At 38.4% G+C, this 23,416-nt stretch overlaps 2 protein-coding genes across 2 annotated transcripts in view; both read right to left on the bottom strand.

Annotated features, from left to right (window-relative positions):
- Positions 1–23,416, bottom strand: part of LOC145446355 (uncharacterized) — a 42,659-nt gene that overhangs the window by 16,062 nt on the left and 3,181 nt on the right. The window lies entirely within an intron of this gene.
- LOC145438939 (uncharacterized) lies at positions 1,773–17,967 on the bottom strand. The gene is made up of 7 exons (XM_080316342.1): positions 17,697–17,967; positions 17,540–17,623; positions 3,704–3,760; positions 3,551–3,646; positions 2,640–2,702; positions 2,523–2,570; positions 1,773–2,468 (listed from the first exon to the last, which is right to left on the bottom strand). Exons 1-7 carry the CDS (start codon positions 17,770–17,772, stop codon positions 2,218–2,220), a joined length of 675 nt encoding a protein of 224 aa, XP_080172468.1. The 5' UTR covers positions 17,773–17,967; the 3' UTR covers positions 1,773–2,217.

Raw genomic sequence — 23,416 nt, 5'->3', positions numbered from 1 at the left:
CCTTACGGCTTTCTTAGTCCCTCCATGCTATCCCAGTAGTGCATGAGCGTCAGGTAGGGATGTCATGGATACCCGTGTTACTAATCAGATCTTTGATCTGACACGGCTGGGGATCGAACCCATGACCTACCGACCAAAGAAGCCGGACGCTTCACCATTACGCTATCATGTCGGTAGCTATGTAGGCTATAACTTTTCGGACGCTTCACCATTACGCTATCATGTCAGTAGCTATGTAGGCTATAACTTTTTTGACTGAAATTAGCCTGTTCGCTGGGAGAAATCGCCCAGCTAAATATGTTTTCTAATTTTGACCTGCTAGTGGAGTCGAGAATATCGACTTATCATCGGGTCGCATGAAGTCGGATGCGGCTGCGCTCGATGATTATACCCGAGATATCCCGAGTTGTCAATTAAGTAGTGTGTGTTATCTGTAGCATCAGAGTGCGAAAACGCGTTATCGGCTGTCACTGACAGCCTATCAGTTGTCAGGTTGTTTAATTAAACGGCAGGCTGTTGATAAAAGGTGTGCAACAGATGGAATTCTCGTTTTCTTGATAACCGGGTAGAGTGAGTGGTCATGAACAGAAACAGAGTGGAGTCAATTTTGCCAGAGCACAGAAAGAGTTGTTATCGACTATCGTCGCACCCGAACGCGATTGAGAAAAACGGCAAAATTTCTCTTGTCGCTCGTGACCGAGAATGGACTATAATTATAGATAAATTGAAATCAAATGGTCGGCGGCAAGGGAACAACAGACTACATCGTTCTCCACCAAATCAACAATGTCTACAACTTCTCTTCTGTATGGCTATTTCGTGACGCGAAGTGAAAGTCAAATGAATTCAGTACGGAAAAGAGGCGCATCGGATTATATATAATATAAGAAAACCTATGTCGCATTGGATTGGTCGTGCATAAGTCTTTGATTGTCCGATTGTTGACCGAAGCCGTTACCTAGGAGACATTCGTCACGGTCGTTATTGGAAATATTTCTGCGAAGAACTTTTACGGTTTGCTAAATCAGGGCTGTAACCAGGTCACGAGGCTCCGAGTCACAAGTCAATCTCACTTTCATAGTTTTGACTCGAGGCAACTCAAGTCATTTTCAATTCGCCATTGAGTCAAGTCCGAGTCCAAGTCACCGAGCAGAGGGTCGAGTCCGAGTCATGGTATCATGACTCGAGTCCGAGTCCAAGTCATTGTGTTGACTGCTCAGTTTCCAGTTGTAGTCTTGTTAAACCCACTTTTTATAACTCTGTTTGGTGATATTGAATGAGTTGGATTTATGATATACTAATTTTCTTCACTTTGAGCATTTTCTTGTCGCATTTTCAAGTACCAGGACCAATAGACGAAATTCCAATAGGGTGGTCACTTTACTGTTCTTCGAAATTACAATGAAATCTCGGTCTTGGCCGTCTTATAGTCTCGAGTCATATGGCTTGGTTCGAGTCATACACAATGACTCGAGTCCAAGTCGAGTCAATACACAGATTTTTTCGAGTCGAGTCGTTTCCGTATTTTGAGAAAATGACTCGATCTAAGTCGAGTCATAAGAAAAATAATGACTCGAGTCAGACTCGAGTCTGGTCAACCCTGCTATATATAAAAGTACCAATTCTATTTTCCAAATGCATACGCAAACTTAAGAAAAAAATTGCGAGACCAGTAAATTTATGCATACTGATTTTTCATAGCAGTTATATTAGCTATTTATGCATGGTAAACCGAAAACACTAATGGAAGTGATGTGGGGGTCTGTTGAGTTAAGCCTTCCAGAATTTGTTTGATTGGGATCAAGACCATAGTTTTTGGAGGTCTACAAAGTGCTATTACAGCACTGTTAGAAACAAACACTCGGTATCGCCCGTCTTATTTTCTCAGTCAACAGGTGTTTGTGCGGTAAAACTGACCTCTTTTAATCATCGGGCGGATTTTTCCCAATGGGGGAATTATGGCTTAAATTTCGGCCAAGGAAGACACGAGATGAAAAAGATTGGGAACACTGCTTTAATCAATCCAACTACATGATCTCTGCTCTAAGTGTGTGTGCAACATCTCGACAAAATCTACTTTTGAAAACTGCTTCCTGCAGATGCTACATTTTCTACTTCAACTTGAAATAGTTACTTCTGCGTGTAATGAAGTAGAAATCTGCGGCATTACTTCCACTTCTAATTAAGTACCATTACTAAGTACATCGACCACATCTGCTAATAACTTGCCCGTCTGCTGTATCTCATGTCCAACCAGAAGTCGATGTACTTCTGATCGTTATTGTCTTTGGGCAAAGTCAAGATAAGCGCTCTCATGTGCCCCTCGATCATGCGGTAGTGCTTCTCGCTGTGGACAAAGGCGGGCTCTCCACCGCGTTCACGACAAATTCTGGGATACTCCACGCAATGTGCTTGTCTGCGAAGTTCCACCCAGTAGCAGATACCTTCGTATCTGACGGGGCATAGATCTGTCGAACAAAATTGTGGCATTATACCGACTTCGACTAATAAGTTCTTCTAACCCCCGGTCTTCTCCAGTGAATTTATTCGCATCTTCAACTCGTCAATACCTATCAGATGAATCAATTAGGTTAAACCCTTACATTCAAAGTCAAGCGATCGTCGACTTGCAGACTCACTCGAATACAGCTCTTCATTCTCACTTTGAATCGCCTCGAAGTCAGCAGACATATTCGCCAAGACTGTAATAAACCAGATTGTGACATATGGGTTGCAAGTAGTGACGTTCGGAAATTTCAATTCATTTCATTAATTTGGTGAGTTTACTATTCTTAGAAGTTACAAAGTAATGTCTGACATGACATCGACTGATATGAATTGGTTCATCTCAAGTCGTCTTACGCATTTGCAAAAATGAATCGAGTCAAGTCGAGTTACCAAATAATCGTGACTCGAGTCGAATCGGGCCTAGTCATTACAACCCTGGAGTATACATAAGAGTTGAGTTTTAGTTCAATTACGTGTTGAAAGGGTCGCTAAAAAAATTATCTGGATGTGGGAAGCAGAAATAGTCCACATATGTCCAGAGCTCCGGATAAAACCAGAGGAGCCTTATTTTAATCTTTCTGAAGAACCTTACAAATAGTAGCCGAAGCACCTGCTACTCTTCTAACATGAGTTTTAAAACAAGTTCTTTTGAAGATATTTGAAGATTGCTGGAAGTGCTAAACTAGTGACAATGTTCCAAATGTAAAATGACGGTACGGGACAGCTCACACAGTGCAAATTCGGGAATTGGGCAACCGAAATCTGCGAATAAACAACATTGATCACACGTAGGGCTGAACACTCCGATTCGAGTGTTCGAATCTGAATCGAGCACTGAAATCTCTTTTGCTCAAACTACGGTCGTAAAAATACCAGTGCTGTCATAAAAGTGATATATCTGATCTTCCCACATGTTCCATACTGTTATGACGTCATGATGATTGAAACATGTTAACTCGGATCGATTTGAATCATAATACTCGATTCAGAATCGTATCACCCATATTATTTTGCCCAGTCCTAGTCACGATCACAGACTCACGTTTAATGGACTCGAGGGAGTCGAGAAATATCTGTTGTGCATCCTCGAAAATCACAGCAAGACGACGGCGAAATAGTTTCAATGGGTCCGAGACAGCTGGAAAGATGTTGTTCAAGTTAGCAGAGCAGCGGTGATATTAAATTAATGTCTCACTTCTATTCCAGGTTCTGTGGTCGTCCAAATGCGGGGTCAATTGCTCGTTATGTATATCTGCGAAAACAAAGGCAAGAATTCAAGTTCTAAGTCGGCGAAGTAGTGCTGAAATAATGAATATAGTTAACTTCTATTTCCGGATTTGTGTTTATGCAAATACGTGAGATATCATTTATATTATTTTCTATTTCTGCGGAAAAAAAGACATCAACATTTTAGCTCAGCAGCGGAAATGCAGCAGTAGTATAGTAGATCGGTCGCACGCGGCTATGGGGTTCTTATGGGCCCGCTCGCACGGTGCCTCGAAACTCGTGTTGGCACGGTGACCCTTTTGACCCCCCCTATCTCTCGCACGGTGCCATTGTGTCTTATGGAGCCTCTCACACGGTAACCCTTTTCGGTATAGGCATCTCTCGCACATCGCATGGAAAACTCGTGGTGGCACATCGCCCTTTCGGGTATTGGCATCTCTCGCACATCGCATGGAAAACTCGTGGTGGCACATCGCCCTTTCGGGTATTGACATCTCTCGCACATCGTACTTTCGCATGTCGTGCTTTCGCGTATAGGTTGTGTTGGTGATTCGCCATGCGTTCTTATGGGTGTGGCGGTGATTCGTACTTTCGGGTATATACATCTCTCGACCGGTGTTGAATATGTATCAAGTAAATAGTCATGTGAATGAATCTTTGTTAATGTGTATATCGTGCCGCACAAACGGAAACGCGGCTTGTTGTGAGGATTAAGCAGTGCGACCTATATTTCGAATGACCTGTGTGTGGAATTGTTTCACGGCCAGCCGCGTGCTACTATCGATTATTACACTAATCCAGTCAGCACTATTACATTCAGGAGTATTCAGTATTCAGCAGCGACACGAAAAGCGATCAACAAATAACCGCGTTCACAAACTAACACTTCAAAAATGTGTGAAATAGTTTGCAAAACCCCGCGATCGCTGACAAGATAATGTCTCGGGCATAACCATTTTAGTGACTTGGTGTTAAAGACATACCGATCGCTCACAAGGTAATATTTCGGTAATTAGTTTGTCACAGAGCCGTCGCAAACGGTGATTCGAAAACCAACAATTTGACACTTTCTGGTGCTTGCTATATGTTTTGACACTTCGGAACGTGGTTGACTTTAGTTGTATAATAAGAATCATGTGAATATACAAGTAATGTGTCAATTTGTCAACTTGAAATGAAACTTACTGCACAAACCAAGTTGATTCGTATCTGAATGTGTTAATTCGGTACAATTCTAATTATTTTGAGAAATCTTTTGATTCGACCGTAACCGAATATTACTGACGCCGACTTTCAGCCGCATCGAATTATTCGCACATTCCGCGCCGCTGTTTTCGCACTTATAGAATCAATACAATTATAACTCTACAAGAATCAAGAATCACAAGTATGTGTATTATACAGTTATTGTCTTTATCAACACGAAATCAAACTCTTAACAAAAACACGCAACTAATCATTTGCCAGCTCTAACATTATCAAAAAATTCCAGTATTGTTGATTGAAAATCCTCGAGTCCTTATTATCAAAAACGTTATAGTACGGTGTCGGAATCCATTCGCGGGGTGTACTAAAGCTAAATCCAGATAATCCAAAATGAAATATTTGGACTTTGACATAGTGTGAATTGAAATAGGATTGACAACATGACTACCAACTTCCCCCACAGTCCCGTTTCGATATTATACACACATTGATTTGAAACAAGTAATGAAACATCACAACTCTATTCACGGTCTGGCTTTCCGTTTGTCAAAGAGATATTTTTACATCTTACCATACTCAAAAGAATTATTCACAACATTACCAATTGTTAAAAATCTAGTTTTCAATTACTTGATTATATCACTGCAACTCATGAATTTGAATTAATTCATCCTGGTTGTATTCGTATGCTCGGTCTTTTTTTATTCGATTGTAAAGGTTGTTACTATTCTGAAGACAAAGTATTTACTAATCGGTGCATATACGTTTTGACTTGGACATATTATATTTTGAGTATACGAGATTTGAATGTCTGAACAATAACTGAGAAATAATTTATCACAATTAAATCCGTATATTACAGCGTAATAGATATTTGAATGTCAGCAACTCGGTAACTCGACCAACTCGTCATGAGCATTCCCGAAATCAACACAAACATGACTACTGACTTGAGTTAACCACAAAACAGCATCAAGTTTTAAATCCACTTGTAGCTTACGGATTATTTGAATGCGGGTTATGTTTTGTTGTAATTGAGTGTACGGAAATAGTATTACGTCTTGACATCTTACCATCGTACGATATTCAAAGAGTCAACCACGAAAACATTGTCAAGTAAATCCGTTACCCGACCAACTCAAACAGTATCAGTACGAAAAACAGCCAAACATACACGAGTCCATACAATCACTAAAACCTAAAATCCATAACAAGTTCGGTTGTATTCATATCCCTACACATCTTTTTTTTTTTATTCAACTTGAAAAGTCGTTACTATTCTGTAAGATATAGAGGAATTACTACGCGGTATATTCTGCAAGACAAACTAATTACTACTCGGTATATTTTGTAAGACAAAAGTAATTACTACTCGGTGCGCGCAACTTGAGATTAACATATGTTTGAATATACGAGATTTGAAAGTCTGATCAACGTAGTTGCGACTTCATTTCTTACAATCGAACGCTGGTGTTATATTCAAAGTTATGATATCAGAAAATATTTTACAAATGTAATTGTTTCCAGTACCCAAGACTAAAGATGTAATAGTTCCAGTATTCATACATTGAACAACCGATGCAAAATGCTTTATTAACCCGATTCCCAACGGGATAATTGGAACGACTAAGTGTAGAGTCAGTATATCACAATATCGTTACTATTGAATCCAGCAATTGATACGATTTATTGTCGGAATTTGTGACAGAGAATTGAAACATATGCACTTTACAGAGTGTGAAAATATCACTTTGAGTATCGAGTACCGTTCGAAGCTGGCGATCAATTCTTAATCATTTCAGTAACTCCCCATTGTGCGTGCTAAATGTGAAATATCGCGAGGTTATACACTCTAAGACTTTGATCATTACAAAAGTAAATTGTGATATGTTTGTTAGATGCATCCAATTCAACTAGAAGTGTCTAGTGCCCAACACTCGTAATATCAAAAAAGTACTTGCTACACTGTAATTCACTAAACGTGTTTTGTATTGTTGTTCATTTGTAGTATTGATTGAAATTGTTTTTGAACCCTCAAATAATAATTCCCGACATGAAACTAAGCCACCGAAAGTCGTTACCATCACAAAGAAACAATTTGCATGATGTTTACTAAATGTGTCCTATAGTTAGGTGTGCTGGAATTATTTGTAAAACACACACACACACAGGATCAGAGAAATTGGAAATTTTTCCGTTGTTATTATCTAAAGTAAATGTCATCACAATACTCTGCCACTAAAAGACGTTACTTGTATGTGATTGAATCCCTAACAATTAACCCACTATTCCAAAGAAATTTTACTCACTCGACAGATATGAAACAGCGTCACTTAATCGGTCTATCGTTTTTCTAAAGGTAAATCATATCCATCCAATAGAAAACAATTTTCACTAGCTTGGTAATGAAACCGAAGTCTCCATTCGATATTTTGTTTGTGTCAAATACTTTACAATGAACACATTTGAGTGGTTGAGCTTTACATCATCAAGCTGTTATTTGTAAATCAAGATTTCGGTAAACTTGTAAATGTATCGTTTAACTAACCGACATTTAGTGATTGCTGAACATACCACTTCGAAATACTGCGTTGATCTCAATTCCCTTTATCCTGATAATCGAAGTACTTTTGTTTTGAATTCATAACAATCGGCTTTTCTATGACATGATAAATTATTGACAAGTTCTGCTTAGAAGATTGGTTGCATATCACGAAAAATAATATACCACACATATTATTACTGTTACTCCATTCATCGGTATTTTTTCCGTTGTCGATTTTCAAACGAGTAAAATTTATTACTTGAGTTGCTCTGCTTACTATATTTAAATGTAAACTCGCCCGTCTTTCAACAACAAACAATGTTAAAAAAGTATGCAATCAAACACAACAAGTTTTACGATACTAATTATTATCCCACATAACCCATTTCTTACCGATGACATATGAAATATATTCATGTTACACGAAAATATTCGCTCATGCTACAAACCTGTACAATGATTGGTGGTGCTTTCAAACTGTTTCGATACCTCAAGAACTTTATTGTCTGAATGGTTGTTCATGTATCGTAATAATCAAGTAGTTCAACACAGAACTAGTATTAACAGAAACACCAGAGTTGTTTACACAAAAGTTTGTATGTGTACAGTATACGAATACCATGTGTAAGTCCAGCACAATTGTGGTATCCATACGAGTTTAGTTAACACAATTTACGACACCGAGGTCGCGTCATCTTTCGTAAGACAACAAACCAAGGCTTCAGGATATGTCCATGTCATAGCAATAAATCAGCTACTCCAACAACAGAGTGCATATGTTTTCTAGTTACGGTGCTTACATCTTACACACAAATCAATCTACTTTGCTAACGAAAAGTGGTGAGTCATCATATGGTTGTCCTCACAACTAAAACATACTATCATACAAAATGGTCGTTATAGTTTGCACACCAACGGTACATCGTACAAGTAACAAGTCTCGAGAATCCAGTTATTCAAAAAACGTGAAAGTATTTCTACACCAAGTCGTTATGTTGACGAAAGCGTATATTGTAATATCATGATCGATTTGCATTCGTTGGTCACAAACTGTCACTACTCTAAATAATTCTTTTTCACTCAAACACAAACGCATACTTGTCACCATTCGTTTTCATCAAGCACGAGTTCAAGAAACTTACTTACTACGACATGAATTTTTATTTTTATGTTGTGTAAATAGGTAATAATTAATTCAAGTAACACTATATCAACATCATCGAGTTGTGCGAATAGATTTACATATGATCTTGTGGTTTTAATCGAAGTATACAGCACGGTCTAACGTAGAGTCATCTCTGTTGTACAGCTACTCGGTAATCGAAATGTATTAACATGTAAACAACGATCTTGTTTCGTCACACCAAAAATATGTTCACTGTCGCGATACTCCGCACAAGACGTGCATAGCCTTTTCACACTCGTAATAGTATACCAACGTCAAGCGATAACGTTTAACAAGACCAACGACACTGAACCCACAACGTTTACCTATGTAAAATTACCACTTTCACTTGCCAGTCCATCGTTTACCTGACTAAACATATTATTTTCCTTTCGAGATCTGACGTTTACCCAGAGTAAGAAACCATTTTCACTTGTAAATATTTTTTTCCTCGGCTAACAAACCTTTTTTCACTTGGAAATATATTTTTTCTCTGGGTAACAAACCTTTTTCACTTGGAAATATATTTTTTCTCTGGTTAACAAACCTTTTTCACTTGGAAATATATTTTTTCTCTGGTTAACAAACCTTTTTTCACTTGGAAATATCTTTTTTCTCTGGGCAACAAACCTTTTTTCACTTGGAAATATATTTTTTCCCCGGGTAACAAGCCTTTTTCCCTGAGCAACAAACCATTTTCACTTGGTGGTCCGTCGTTTTCCCGAGTGAAAATATCATTTTCCTTTGGAGATCCGGCGTTTACCCAGTGTAACAATACATTTTCACCTGGAAAAATACTTTTACCTAGAGTAACTAATCATTTTCTCCTGGGTAACAAACCCATTTCGTCTGGAAACTATCATTTAACTGAGTACCAATACCGTTTTCACTTGGAAATACATTTTTTCCCTGGGTAACAATACCATTTTCGTTTTGAAAACTGACAACCACACCGGCCAATTTGATATTTTTGTATATTGTTACAACGGACAGTGACAAAATATACACCAACAACGACTCCGATACATTTGTGTAATCGCATACTCACTTGCTCTGGCGCATCCCATCAAAATCGACGGTTAGCCACACACACACACAAACACAATAACAATGTGCTATTTCGATATGACTGCGATGTCCGGGTTCGTGCTTTAGATTTTCCAGAACCAATCCGTCTAAAGTTGTAATCCCCCACCTTTGTTAACTGGTTGATACACGGATAACAATCTTCGGAAAATGTAGGAACGCATACTACCCATCGTGCTAACGATTCCGGGTTACTTGCGATTGATTTCCTTGCTCACCCTATACAGATTATACGTACAGCGATATGTAGCGGTAATCGGTTTGGTCAATACATATCACCCCATTCAGTATGGAATTACAAACCCAATACAGGTCAGTTCATAACCGGATCCGGATATTCAATGCAAAGCGATAAAGCAGAACCAATGACCAAATGTAATTAAACATGTAGATTCACAACCCTTGATTTTTTTTTCGTGAAAAATGACAATACATATCGAATATATATTTTACGATGGTTCAATCCTACCAAGTATTCACGTAAATGTGGTTTATGACATTACATACAATGTATCAGTGTATCAATGTTGGGTGTTTATGCACACATCGGTATGACCCATAGACAACATCATCATACCCTCCAGGACTTCGTTATTACATAGTGAGGTCAATAAAATCAATCGGAGGCATAGACGACAGAAGGCTTGGAGATCCAATGTAAAATTCAGACAAACAAACGGATATATTTGTCCATCTTGGTTATTTACTCAACTACCATTGGTGCTCTCGATACAGCGAACGGTACAGTATGCAACGCATATCATTAGAGTGATATATCCACAGGTAAATATGGGGCCTGGCCACAATAATTGTATCGAGATTTAACCCAGATTACTATCCGTTCACTGATTCACTCGATGGTTTTAGCAACTTGTAACAACACAAGATAGATACGACTGGAATTACTAATATTCATAATGTTTATGATAAGTGTCGTTACCGATCGTTCACTAAGTCGATATGAATATTCGAAAAATCGGATATCACTACTCTCAACACCAGTGATTCGGTTTAAGTTTAAAATCGATTTGATAATGTAATCCAAGGTGTGTTTCTGTGGGATCTGCTAACCTTTACGAGAGAGTGCTGTCTCTTTGACACATGAAACAATTATTATCAACCACACCTTGCGTGCATCGATTTGTCGGCGTCGTACAATTATTGTGGCCAGGCCCCATATTTACCTCTGGATATATCACTCTAATGATATGCGTTGCATACTGTACCGTTCGCTGTATCGAGAGCACCAATGGTAGTTGAGTAAATAACCAAGATGGACAAATATATCCGTTTGTTTGTCTGAATTTTACATTGGATCTCCAAGCCTTCTGTCGTCTATGCCTCCGATTGATTTTATTGACCTCACTATGTAATAACGAAGTCCTGGAGGGTATGATGATGTTGTCTATGGGTCATACCGATGTGTGCATAAACACCCAACATTGATACACTGATACATTGTATGTAATGTCATAAACCACATTTACGTGAATACTTGGTAGGATTGAACCATCGTAAAATATATATTCGATATGTATTGTCATTTTTCACGAAAAAAAAATCAAGGGTTGTGAATCTACATGTTTAATTACATTTGGTCATTGGTTCTGCTTTATCGCTTTGCATTGAATATCCGGATCCGGTTATGAACTGACCTGTATTGGGTTTGTAATTCCATACTGAATGGGGTGATATGTATTGACCAAACCGATTACCGCTACATATCGCTGTACGTATAATCTGTATAGGGTGAGCAAGGAAATCAATCGCAAGTAACCCGGAATCGTTAGCACGATGGGTAGTATGCGTTCCTACATTTTCCGAAGATTGTTATCCGTGTATCAACCAGTTAACAAAGGTGGGGGATTACAACTTTAGACGGATTGGTTCTGGAAAATCTAAAGCACGAACCCGGACATCGCAGTCATATCGAAATAGCACATTGTTATTGTGTTTGTGTGTGTGTGTGGCTAACCGTCGATTTTGATGGGATGCGCCAGAGCAAGTGAGTATGCGATTACACAAATGTATCGGAGTCGTTGTTGGTGTATATTTTGTCACTGTCCGTTGTAACAATATACAAAAATATCAAATTGGCCGGTGTGGTTGTCAGTTTTCAAAACGAAAATGGTATTGTTACCCAGGGAAAAAATGTATTTCCAAGTGAAAACGGTATTGGTACTCAGTTAAATGATAGTTTCCAGACGAAATGGGTTTGTTACCCAGGAGAAAATGATTAGTTACTCTAGGTAAAAGTATTTTTCCAGGTGAAAATGTATTGTTACACTGGGTAAACGCCGGATCTCCAAAGGAAAATGATATTTTTACTCGGGAAAACGACGGACCACCAAGTGAAAATGGTTTGTTGCTCAGGGAAAAAGGCTTGTTACCCGGGGAAAAAATATATTTCCAAGTGAAAAAAGGTTTGTTGCCCAGAGAAAAAAGATATTTCCAAGTGAAAAAAGGTTTGTTAACCAGAGAAAAAATATATTTCCAAGTGAAAAAGGTTTGTTAACCAGAGAAAAAATATATTTCCAAGTGAAAAAGGTTTGTTACCCAGAGAAAAAATATATTTCCAAGTGAAAAAAGGTTTGTTAGCCGAGGAAAAAAATATTTACAAGTGAAAATGGTTTCTTACTCTGGGTAAACGTCAGATCTCGAAAGGAAAATAATATGTTTAGTCAGGTAAACGATGGACTGGCAAGTGAAAGTGGTAATTTTACATAGGTAAACGTTGTGGGTTCAGTGTCGTTGGTCTTGTTAAACGTTATCGCTTGACGTTGGTATACTATTACGAGTGTGAAAAGGCTATGCACGTCTTGTGCGGAGTATCGCGACAGTGAACATATTTTTGGTGTGACGAAACAAGATCGTTGTTTACATGTTAATACATTTCGATTACCGAGTAGCTGTACAACAGAGATGACTCTACGTTAGACCGTGCTGTATACTTCGATTAAAACCACAAGATCATATGTAAATCTATTCGCACAACTCGATGATGTTGATATAGTGTTACTTGAATTAATTATTACCTATTTACACAACATAAAAATAAAAATTCATGTCGTAGTAAGTAAGTTTCTTGAACTCGTGCTTGATGAAAACGAATGGTGACAAGTATGCGTTTGTGTTTGAGTGAAAAAGAATTATTTAGAGTAGTGACAGTTTGTGACCAACGAATGCAAATCGATCATGATATTACAATATACGCTTTCGTCAACATAACGACTTGGTGTAGAAATACTTTCACGTTTTTTGAATAACTGGATTCTCGAGACTTGTTACTTGTACGATGTACCGTTGGTGTGCAAACTATAACGACCATTTTGTATGATAGTATGTTTTAGTTGTGAGGACAACCATATGATGACTCACCACTTTTCGTTAGCAAAGTAGATTGATTTGTGTGTAAGATGTAAGCACCGTAACTAGAAAACATATGCACTCTGTTGTTGGAGTAGCTGATTTATTGCTATGACATGGACATATCCTGAAGCCTTGGTTTGTTGTCTTACGAAAGATGACGCGACCTCGGTGTCGTAAATTGTGTTAACTAAACTCGTATGGATACCACAATTGTGCTGGACTTACACATGGTATTCGTATACTGTACACATACAAACTTTTGTGTAAACAACTCTGGTGTTTCTGTTAATACTAGTTCTGTGTTGAACTACTTGATTATTACGATACATGAACAACCATTCAGACAATAAAGTTCTTGAGGTATCGAAACAGTTTGAAAGCACCACCAATCATTGTACAGGTTTGTAGCATGAGCGAATATTTTCGTGTAACATGAATATATTTCATATGTCATCGGTAAGAAATGGGTTATGTGGGATAATAATTAGTATCGTAAAACTTGTTGTGTTTGATTGCATACTTTTTTAACATTGTTTGTTGTTGAAAGACGGGCGAGTTTACATTTAAATATAGTAAGCAGAGCAACTCAAGTAATAAATTTTACTCGTTTGAAAATCGACAACGGAAAAAATACCGATGAATGGAGTAACAGTAATAATATGTGTGGTATATTATTTTTCGTGATATGCAACCAATCTTCTAAGCAGAACTTGTCAATAATTTATCATGTCATAGAAAAGCCGATTGTTATGAATTCAAAACAAAAGTACTTCGATTATCAGGATAAAGGGAATTGAGATCAACGCAGTATTTCGAAGTGGTATGTTCAGCAATCACTAAATGTCGGTTAGTTAAACGATACATTTACAAGTTTACCGAAATCTTGATTTACAAATAACAGCTTGATGATGTAAAGCTCAACCACTCAAATGTGTTCATTGTAAAGTATTTGACACAAACAAAATATCGAATGGAGACTTCGGTTTCATTACCAAGCTAGTGAAAATTGTTTTCTATTGGATGGATATGATTTACCTTTAGAAAAACGATAGACCGATTAAGTGACGCTGTTTCATATCTGTCGAGTGAGTAAAATTTCTTTGGAATAGTGGGTTAATTGTTAGGGATTCAATCACATACAAGTAACGTCTTTTAGTGGCAGAGTATTGTGATGACATTTACTTTAGATAATAACAACGGAAAAATTTCCAATTTCTCTGATCCTGTGTGTGTGTGTGTTTTACAAATAATTCCAGCACACCTAACTATAGGACACATTTAGTAAACATCATGCAAATTGTTTCTTTGTGATGGTAACGACTTTCGGTGGCTTAGTTTCATGTCGGGAATTATTATTTGAGGGTTCAAAAACAATTTCAATCAATACTACAAATGAACAACAATACAAAACACGTTTAGTGAATTACAGTGTAGCAAGTACTTTTTTGATATTACGAGTGTTGGGCACTAGACACTTCTAGTTGAATTGGATGCATCTAACAAACATATCACAATTTACTTTTGTAATGATCAAAGTCTTAGAGTGTATAACCTCGCGATATTTCACATTTAGCACGCACAATGGGGAGTTACTGAAATGATTAAGAATTGATCGCCAGCTTCGAACGGTACTCGATACTCAAAGTGATATTTTCACACTCTGTAAAGTGCATATGTTTCAATTCTCTGTCACAAATTCCGACAATAAATCGTATCAATTGCTGGATTCAATAGTAACGATATTGTGATATACTGACTCTACACTTAGTCGTTCCAATTATCCCGTTGGGAATTGGGTTAATAAAGCATTTTGCATCGGTTGTTCAATGTATGAATACTGGAACTATTACATCTTTAGTCTTGGGTACTGGAAACAATTACATTTGTAAAATATTTTCTGATATCATAACTTTGAATATAACACCAGCGTTCGATTGTAAGAAATGAAGTCGCAACTACGTTGATCAGACTTTCAAATCTCGTATATTCAAACATATGTTAATCTCAAGTTGCGCGCACCGAGTAGTAATTACTTTTGTCTTACAAAATATACCGAGTAGTAATTAGTTTGTCTTGCAGAATATACCGCGTAGTAATTCCTCTATATCTTACAGAATAGTAACGACTTTTCAAGTTGAATAAAAAAAAAAAAGATGTGTAGGGATATGAATACAACCGAACTTGTTATGGATTTTAGGTTTTAGTGATTGTATGGACTCGTGTATGTTTGGCTGTTTTTCGTACTGATACTGTTTGAGTTGGTCGGGTAACGGATTTACTTGACAATGTTTTCGTGGTTGACTCTTTGAATATCGTACGATGGTAAGATGTCAAGACGTAATACTATTTCCGTACACTCAATTACAACAAAACATAACCCGCATTCAAATAATCCGTAAGCTACAAGTGGATTTAAAACTTGATGCTGTTTTGTGGTTAACTCAAGTCAGTAGTCATGTTTGTGTTGATTTCGGGAATGCTCATGACGAGTTGGTCGAGTTACCGAGTTGCTGACATTCAAATATCTATTACGCTGTAATATACGGATTTAATTGTGATAAATTATTTCTCAGTTATTGTTCAGACATTCAAATCTCGTATACTCAAAATATAATATGTCCAAGTCAAAACGTATATGCACCGATTAGTAAATACTTTGTCTTCAGAATAGTAACAACCTTTACAATCGAATAAAAAAAGACCGAGCATACGAATACAACCAGGATGAATTAATTCAAATTCATGAGTTGCAGTGATATAATCAAGTAATTGAAAACTAGATTTTTAACAATTGGTAATGTTGTGAATAATTCTTTTGAGTATGGTAAGATGTAAAAATATCTCTTTGACAAACGGAAAGCCAGACCGTGAATAGAGTTGTGATGTTTCATTACTTGTTTCAAATCAATGTGTGTATAATATCGAAACGGGACTGTGGGGGAAGTTGGTAGTCATGTTGTCAATCCTATTTCAATTCACACTATGTCAAAGTCCAAATATTTCATTTTGGATTATCTGGATTTAGCTTTAGTACACCCCGCGAATGGATTCCGACACCGTACTATAACGTTTTTGATAATAAGGACTCGAGGATTTTCAATCAACAATACTGGAATTTTTTGATAATGTTAGAGCTGGCAAATGATTAGTTGCGTGTTTTTGTTAAGAGTTTGATTTCGTGTTGATAAAGACAATAACTGTATAATACACATACTTGTGATTCTTGATTCTTGTAGAGTTATAATTGTATTGATTCTATAAGTGCGAAAACAGCGGCGCGGAATGTGCGAATAATTCGATGCGGCTGAAAGTCGGCGTCAGTAATATTCGGTTACGGTCGAATCAAAAGATTTCTCAAAATAATTAGAATTGTACCGAATTAACACATTCAGATACGAATCAACTTGGTTTGTGCAGTAAGTTTCATTTCAAGTTGACAAATTGACACATTACTTGTATATTCACATGATTCTTATTATACAACTAAAGTCAACCACGTTCCGAAGTGTCAAAACATATAGCAAGCACCAGAAAGTGTCAAATTGTTGGTTTTCGAATCACCGTTTGCGACGGCTCTGTGACAAACTAATTACCGAAATATTACCTTGTGAGCGATCGGTATGTCTTTAACACCAAGTCACTAAAATGGTTATGCCCGAGACATTATCTTGTCAGCGATCGCGGGGTTTTGCAAACTATTTCACACATTTTTGAAGTGTTAGTTTGTGAACGCGGTTATTTGTTGATCGCTTTTCGTGTCGCTGCTGAATACTGAATACTCCTGAATGTAATAGTGCTGACTGGATTAGTGTAATAATCGATAGTAGCACGCGGCTGGCCGTGAAACAATTCCACACACAGGTCATTCGAAATATAGGTCGCACTGCTTAATCCTCACAACAAGCCGCGTTTCCGTTTGTGCGGCACGATATACACATTAACAAAGATTCATTCACATGACTATTTACTTGATACATATTCAACACCGGTCGAGAGATGTATATACCCGAAAGTACGAATCACCGCCACACCCATAAGAACGCATGGCGAATCACCAACACAACCTATACGCGAAAGCACGACATGCGAAAGTACGATGTGCGAGAGATGTCAATACCCGAAAGGGCGATGTGCCACCACGAGTTTTCCATGCGATGTGCGAGAGATGCCAATACCCGAAAGGGCGATGTGCCACCACGAGTTTTCCATGCGATGTGCGAGAGATGCCTATACCGAAAAGGGTTACCGTGTGAGAGGCTCCATAAGACACAATGGCACCGTGCGAGAGATAGGGGGGGTCAAAAGGGTCACCGTGCCAACACGAGTTTCGAGGCACCGTGCGAGCGGGCCCATAAGAACCCCATAGCCGCGTGCGACCGATCTACTATACTACTTGCAGCATTCGCGGATGAATCCCACACGTCTGTACTTACCGACGAACAACGATAGATTGTGAATCTTGATTTTAAGGTCTGCTAACTCCCTCTGCATGTACGCGTGTTCATCGCTTTGATTGCCTGAAATGATAAAACATGATATGAAGGCGTTCAAAATGGTGTAGCATCGAAGTCTCGACATGTAACATCTCACATGCGGCAACGGTACTTTCACGGCTCTGTGCTTGAACGGAAGATAGTACCAGAGAACATAACATATAGAAAATCATTGCACAGGAAACCTTTCCAGACAATTACCCAAATAACTCTGCTAAACACACTGTGCAGCACATTTACAAATTCCGTATAACAGTAAAGGCAAATCACTCTTTAATATTAAAGAGCCTTTCGTATATTGCTATAATTATGCGTTTGAAAATCGATTCTGCCCCATCTCGCAACTCCAGCAACGTAGCGACCTCCGTAAGTGTTAACGCGCTTATTGATATGAGCTTGTCGCCGGTCGTAATATTCGCTGGCAATTCCCACTACTTGGAGCTGTCGATATTCACACTTGCACAGTTATTACGGCCAATCCGCTCGGTATTCCCGTATCGCAAGTTCTAATTCACATATTACCGACTATTATGATTGGTCTCCGTACAGGAGCCCCGCGACGGTCAACCGTTTTGAGACGATTTGTTATGTGCCAATGGGATGTGTGGAATGTTTCGCTTGTATAATCTATGTCTCCATAGTCTTGAGACGACGAATAGTTGCTAATTGCAATGGACACATGCATTCGTGAGGCGTAGTGAAGCAGATGCATCTCAGAGAGCCAGTATGTCCAATAGCGCTCTTCAGAAATGACTTTTTTCTCAAATCGTACTGGCTACTTGATAAAATTGTTGGTTACCTAATTTAAGCCTACACACAAAATTTGGTTCAATTCCAGCCAGTAACCGCTTTGCCACAGGAAAAGTAAGTTTATATTTATTATATAAAAATAAATATTAAAAAATTTGAAAATTTTCTGTACACCCCATGAAAGTGTTGGGCTTTCTATAGAAACGATGCTCACCAAATTTGGTTCAATTCCAATCAGTGGAAGCGGAGTTATTGCCGTCGAAAAATTTGGATTTAAATAAAATAGTATTCACGGTGAGCACAACTATAATAAATAAACAAAGAATCGGTCACCGTAAATACTATTTTATTCAAATCCAAATTTTTCGACGGCAATAACTCCGCTTCCACCGGTTAGAATTGAACCAAATTTGGTCAGCATCGTCTCTATAGACAGCCTAACACTTTCATGGGGTGAACAGAAAATTTTGTAATTTTTTATTATTTATTTTTATATAATAATAAATAGAAACTTTTTTCTCCTGTAGCAAAGCGGTTACTGGCTGGAATTGAACCAAATTTTGTGTGTAGGCTTGAATTAGGTAACCTAACAATTTTATCAAGTAACCAGTACGATTTGAGAAAAAAGTCATTTTTGAAGAGCCCTAATGTCCAATTTTCCTTCGGAAGGTATAGAATTCCCTCCGTTTCCGGTGGCGGGATGGCGTAGTGGTATGATCCACAGCTGCAACACCAATAGGTTGCGCGTTCGATTCCGATCAAGGTCGACTGCAGAATCCCTTCTTACGTGTTAGATGGCTCTTCCCCATCTGACGCGAGTGAGCTTGGTGTATCAAAAAGCCTAAAGTTGATACATGCTGTCGGATGATACGGTATCCCAATAAATAATATCGGTCTGGTGTGAATGACCATTGTACTCGAAAATCTCCTTGAATAGGCGGCCACAAACAGCAACTGCCACCGTTTGATTTGGCATATATAAATATTGCCACTACTAATTGTTCTTGTGGCCAAGATACGACATATTGGTACTCTATTTCGCCCAGCTCTACTAATCACGAGTCGTTAATGTGCGAATCGAATTTTGCCATACGTCAACGGCACGACAATTACCGTATACATACTGCGAAATGTGCATGTGGAATCCGCACAGCTGGAAGACGAGGAAATTGTCAGTGATTATCACGATCGACCACAGCTCATAATATTAATATGAACGCGTTATTATTGACCGTGGTTGCAACCGAGTAGGAGTCCATGCATCCTCGAATCCTAAAAGTATACTTAGAGCAAGACACGACAGCATCTGAAATGGTAGCAGATGATTTACTTTCATTGTCATAATTGGTAAATGTACCGCATAGCGCAGGGGTGTCAAACTCTAATTGCGTCACGGGCCGAAATCAAGCCTTCAAATTGGCCGAGGGCCGTACCAGTCAACTGATTCTGAAATGTTACCTTGAGCCCTTGGTTTTCACTTGAATACTTTATTATCAAGCATATATAGATAATATTACACGACTCATAGAGGATTTATTTTAGCAAGTCGCACAACCTTCATTCGCGAACAATGGAATTGGCAAAATACGTAGATTGGCCGTTTGAATACAGTTATGAAACGATAAAACATTGGCGTTGACGACGATATAAGTTGCCATATTTCTATGCTCCCTTTGATGTAGTGCTAATGTGGCGTTAGCCCGTCGTATACGCTGTTTGGAATACAAGATATTTAAGTGTAAACGAGGACGTTGGAATTTGGATTAAAATAATTAAATCGCAAGTCGGGTTTCTCTTAAGTGCGGGGACCTATAGTGCGTGGGAAATGACATAACAGTGCTATCATATATATATTTGAATTATATATTTGTGTAACTATAATATATTTTCCATGAAAACTGCATATATAACGTCACCGCATTGGCGTTTCGCTTCTCGTTGGTCCATCTTCCCAAAAAACTCTGAACTCAGTGTGCACTTTTGCCTTCTCGTATTAGACCATTAGAGAGAGTAAAACCACAACGCCGTAGTCGAGTAGTTATAATGTGGCCTATGAACGAACATGCCCGACATTTGGTGTCTTGAGGGAATAATATTGAAAGATTTTCCTGCAATAAATATCAACATTTACTACAAATATGCTGGACAATATAACAATTTTTCAGTCTAATAAGAATTGCTTCGCCGCCCGGGGATGAAATCGTCTGACGCGCCGGATGCGGTCCGCGGGCCGTATGTTTGACACCCCTGAGTTAAAGGATGCAATCATCCGATGATATTTCAGACATATAGTTGATGCAAACTGCAGGATATGGCAAGAAAAATAACCAATACATCAACTATCAGCTATAGGTACAATGTCCCATTCAGCTTATCCAGTGTAACTTGAAACTCCCACACGCCTGATAATTGGGATCAAGATGAAGATATTAGGGATAGCAGTCCTGCTGATGAAAAATTTGAAATCGAAGATGATTCCGACCGCAGAGTAGTCCATCAACACAAGATAAATGATCTTACATAGGCTTCAAGGCTTGGGATAGAAACATTCGAAACTATCCGTGCGAATTGAGAAAAGATTACTTGGAAAAAGAGAGAAGATATCTCATGAGAAACGGCGTTATCATCATAGGGCTACTTTCGGTAGCTTTATCTATTGCCGTGATCAATGTTCCCTCTAATTTTTGACGAGTCTGCGCACACTCACCAACTTACTGCGTAGATCCTTGGACAGCAGTGCGTAACGACTAAAAAAGTGATCACTGCTTATTTGTTGTGCGCAACTTAGATTTTCTGTGCGCAGAGATCACGTCAGAACCGCGCATTTGCTCACGTGCGCAGCTTAGAGGGAATATTGGCCGTGATACTGGCATTGGCATCATACTGTTACCATTGGTTGCTGGAGAAGTTAGAAATCCTTATTTACAAATCAAGTGAAGCAGCCGTGGACACGTATTTCAATTAGTATGTGGTGGCGGCCGTCGACATACAATTGGAATTTACGTATAGACCCCCGATTTATAAAGCATCACCCCAAGATATGGAGATGATGGTGGTAAGATACCAGAGTAGATTGGAGCTTACATGTGTTAGTTGACTATTGCTCCAGTGTCAAACGAGACAATCCACAGAATTATGAGTTATTAGCGTGAATTCGGATTCTGAAACTCGCACTTTATTTGTCTTGCAGAAGCAATATCAGTTTAAATCAACAAAATAAAGCAGTCCAAATGTTTATTTGAAGTCTATTGATTTACTTTCGGCTGCTTGAGGTTTTCGAAACGTTTTATACAATATACATAAATTATTAAAAATAGTACTTTTTTGTGGGTTATGAGACAATGTGGTGGGTGCCTGATCCAAAAACTTGACGAGATAGAGAAAAAAACGGAAGCCATTTTTTAATTCAGCGCCCAAAAGTTAGTCAATATCAATTGTCTGATCAAAGTCAATAAAAATTGTGTTGACCATTGTAATCAATTTTCATTCTCTCTGCTCACATAATCAGAGTTACCGGTAGAGCTGGGTATAAGGTGTGTTGGAAAATGTATGACTCCTAAATAATAATTAAACATCTTCGGACGAACCAGTTTGTACAACGACTGCATTACAGGATGCTATTTCGTGACCTCCTACCTGCTACGTCAAAATATATTGAAATCGCCTTAACGTACTTCGTTACTGGCAAATAACGTTACCTGGAGATGGCATTTGTCTTGTCGGGCTCAAATCGCCAGGACAAGAACATTCGGCGCCTGCCATTTAGGTGCCTATGGACAATTTAATATACATCTATAATGTATAAATATTGAAGTATTTCGTCAGAACAAGGGCAGACCATTTCGATTAAGGTCTTCTTGCTGATGATCGTTCTGGCACACTTCGCGGAATCGCATGTTACATGGTCTATAACTTCATATGTCTTGGTGCGTCGTGGCGCGGCAATGACCGACGCCGAAGTGCCCATTTTTATAAATCATGCATATTTTTTGTTGGGGAAGCGGTAGCCAATAATCAAGATAGTTGAGCACAATGAATCGGACGCAGCGCGAATTTTTTTATTGACAAAGTTGTATAAATTTCCAAAAAATACTCTATGATTTATGTTAGTTCACGAAATAATTTTGGGCCCAGCCCGAGCTCGCGCCCAAATGGGACGGTTTGGGGTGAGGCAGTAGCATGGATATGGTCGGTCATCCGGGAGTCGAATCATATAGTGATGACCTTTTGTTAACAGGATTTGCAGTAAATATTTTAAAATAAGTTGTTTTCAATTTCCTAAAGCGGACTTTTATCATTTTTAAAAAGTGTCCTTTGTCGGGCTTCCAAAATATGGTACACCTAATTTAGATGCTTGAGTCAACGATAGTGTTCCTAAGCCTGAGGGCCGTTTGCCTTTATTGTGGGGTTCGCGAAGGTTTTTACCGTAATGAGCTTCATAAATAGGCATTGAGAAAGTCTGGGCAAAGGTTCTGACCGTTTTTTAGTGATCAGGTTATCAAAGTTTCAGCTGGGACTCAGAAGCTTTTCAAATTAGAAATGAAGTCGCGACCATAAAAGGTTGAAAACCACATTACATTTTAGTAAGATATACTTCCATCAAATAATCTTCAAGACAGCAAATGTCGACAATATTCATATGCGCCATTATAACTGTAACCATCCGATAGCGGTCTTCCGGTTTCTCTCTAGTCGCTATTAGGAAGAAGTCGCTGACATATACATACAATTCCGAGACTGCAAAAAGTGCATGTACTGTTCAGAGTTCAGAATGTTGTGGACAAATGGACCAAAACTAGTTATTCCCAGAAGCCACTGCGAAACCGTTTCATGCAGGATGTATAGAGAATATATTATTTACATAGAAGTGTCTGTGGTGCTGTATCACTTCTGACTCAGAAGGCCCACTCCCTCCAGAGAATCCAGAATCTCTATAGGATAATACATAACGCTATTCAAATGGTCAATCACCGTATTTCCTTTGGCAATTCGTTTCTTTGCGAATAAAGGTGCTGGTACAATTGGTCCATAATATACTGATATAGACTTGATAATAAAGAACAAGGG

The sequence above is a fragment of the Botryllus schlosseri genome, chromosome 1 (assembly GCF_051294905.1).
Source record: "Botryllus schlosseri isolate E-star chromosome 1, Bs_hap1, whole genome shotgun sequence".
NCBI lineage: Eukaryota > Metazoa > Chordata > Ascidiacea > Stolidobranchia > Styelidae > Botryllus > Botryllus schlosseri.
The sequence above is the reverse complement of the archived record's forward strand: the minus strand, read 5'-3'. Positions and strand labels throughout refer to the sequence as shown.

Excerpts from the sequence above, each read along its gene's own strand:
- LOC145438939 (XM_080316342.1), bottom strand. The coding sequence starts at position 17,772 with ATGATTTTCTATATGTTATGTTCTCTGGTACTATCTTCCGTTCAAGCA. Across the intron at positions 17,624-17,696 it reads TGAAAGTACCGTTGCCGCAT|GCAATCAAAGCGATGAACAC; the intron begins GTGAGATGTTAC and ends TTATCATTTCAG. Across the intron at positions 3,761-17,539 it reads CAATCTATCGTTGTTCGTCG|ATATACATAACGAGCAATTG; the intron begins GTAAGTACAGAC and ends TTGTTTTCGCAG.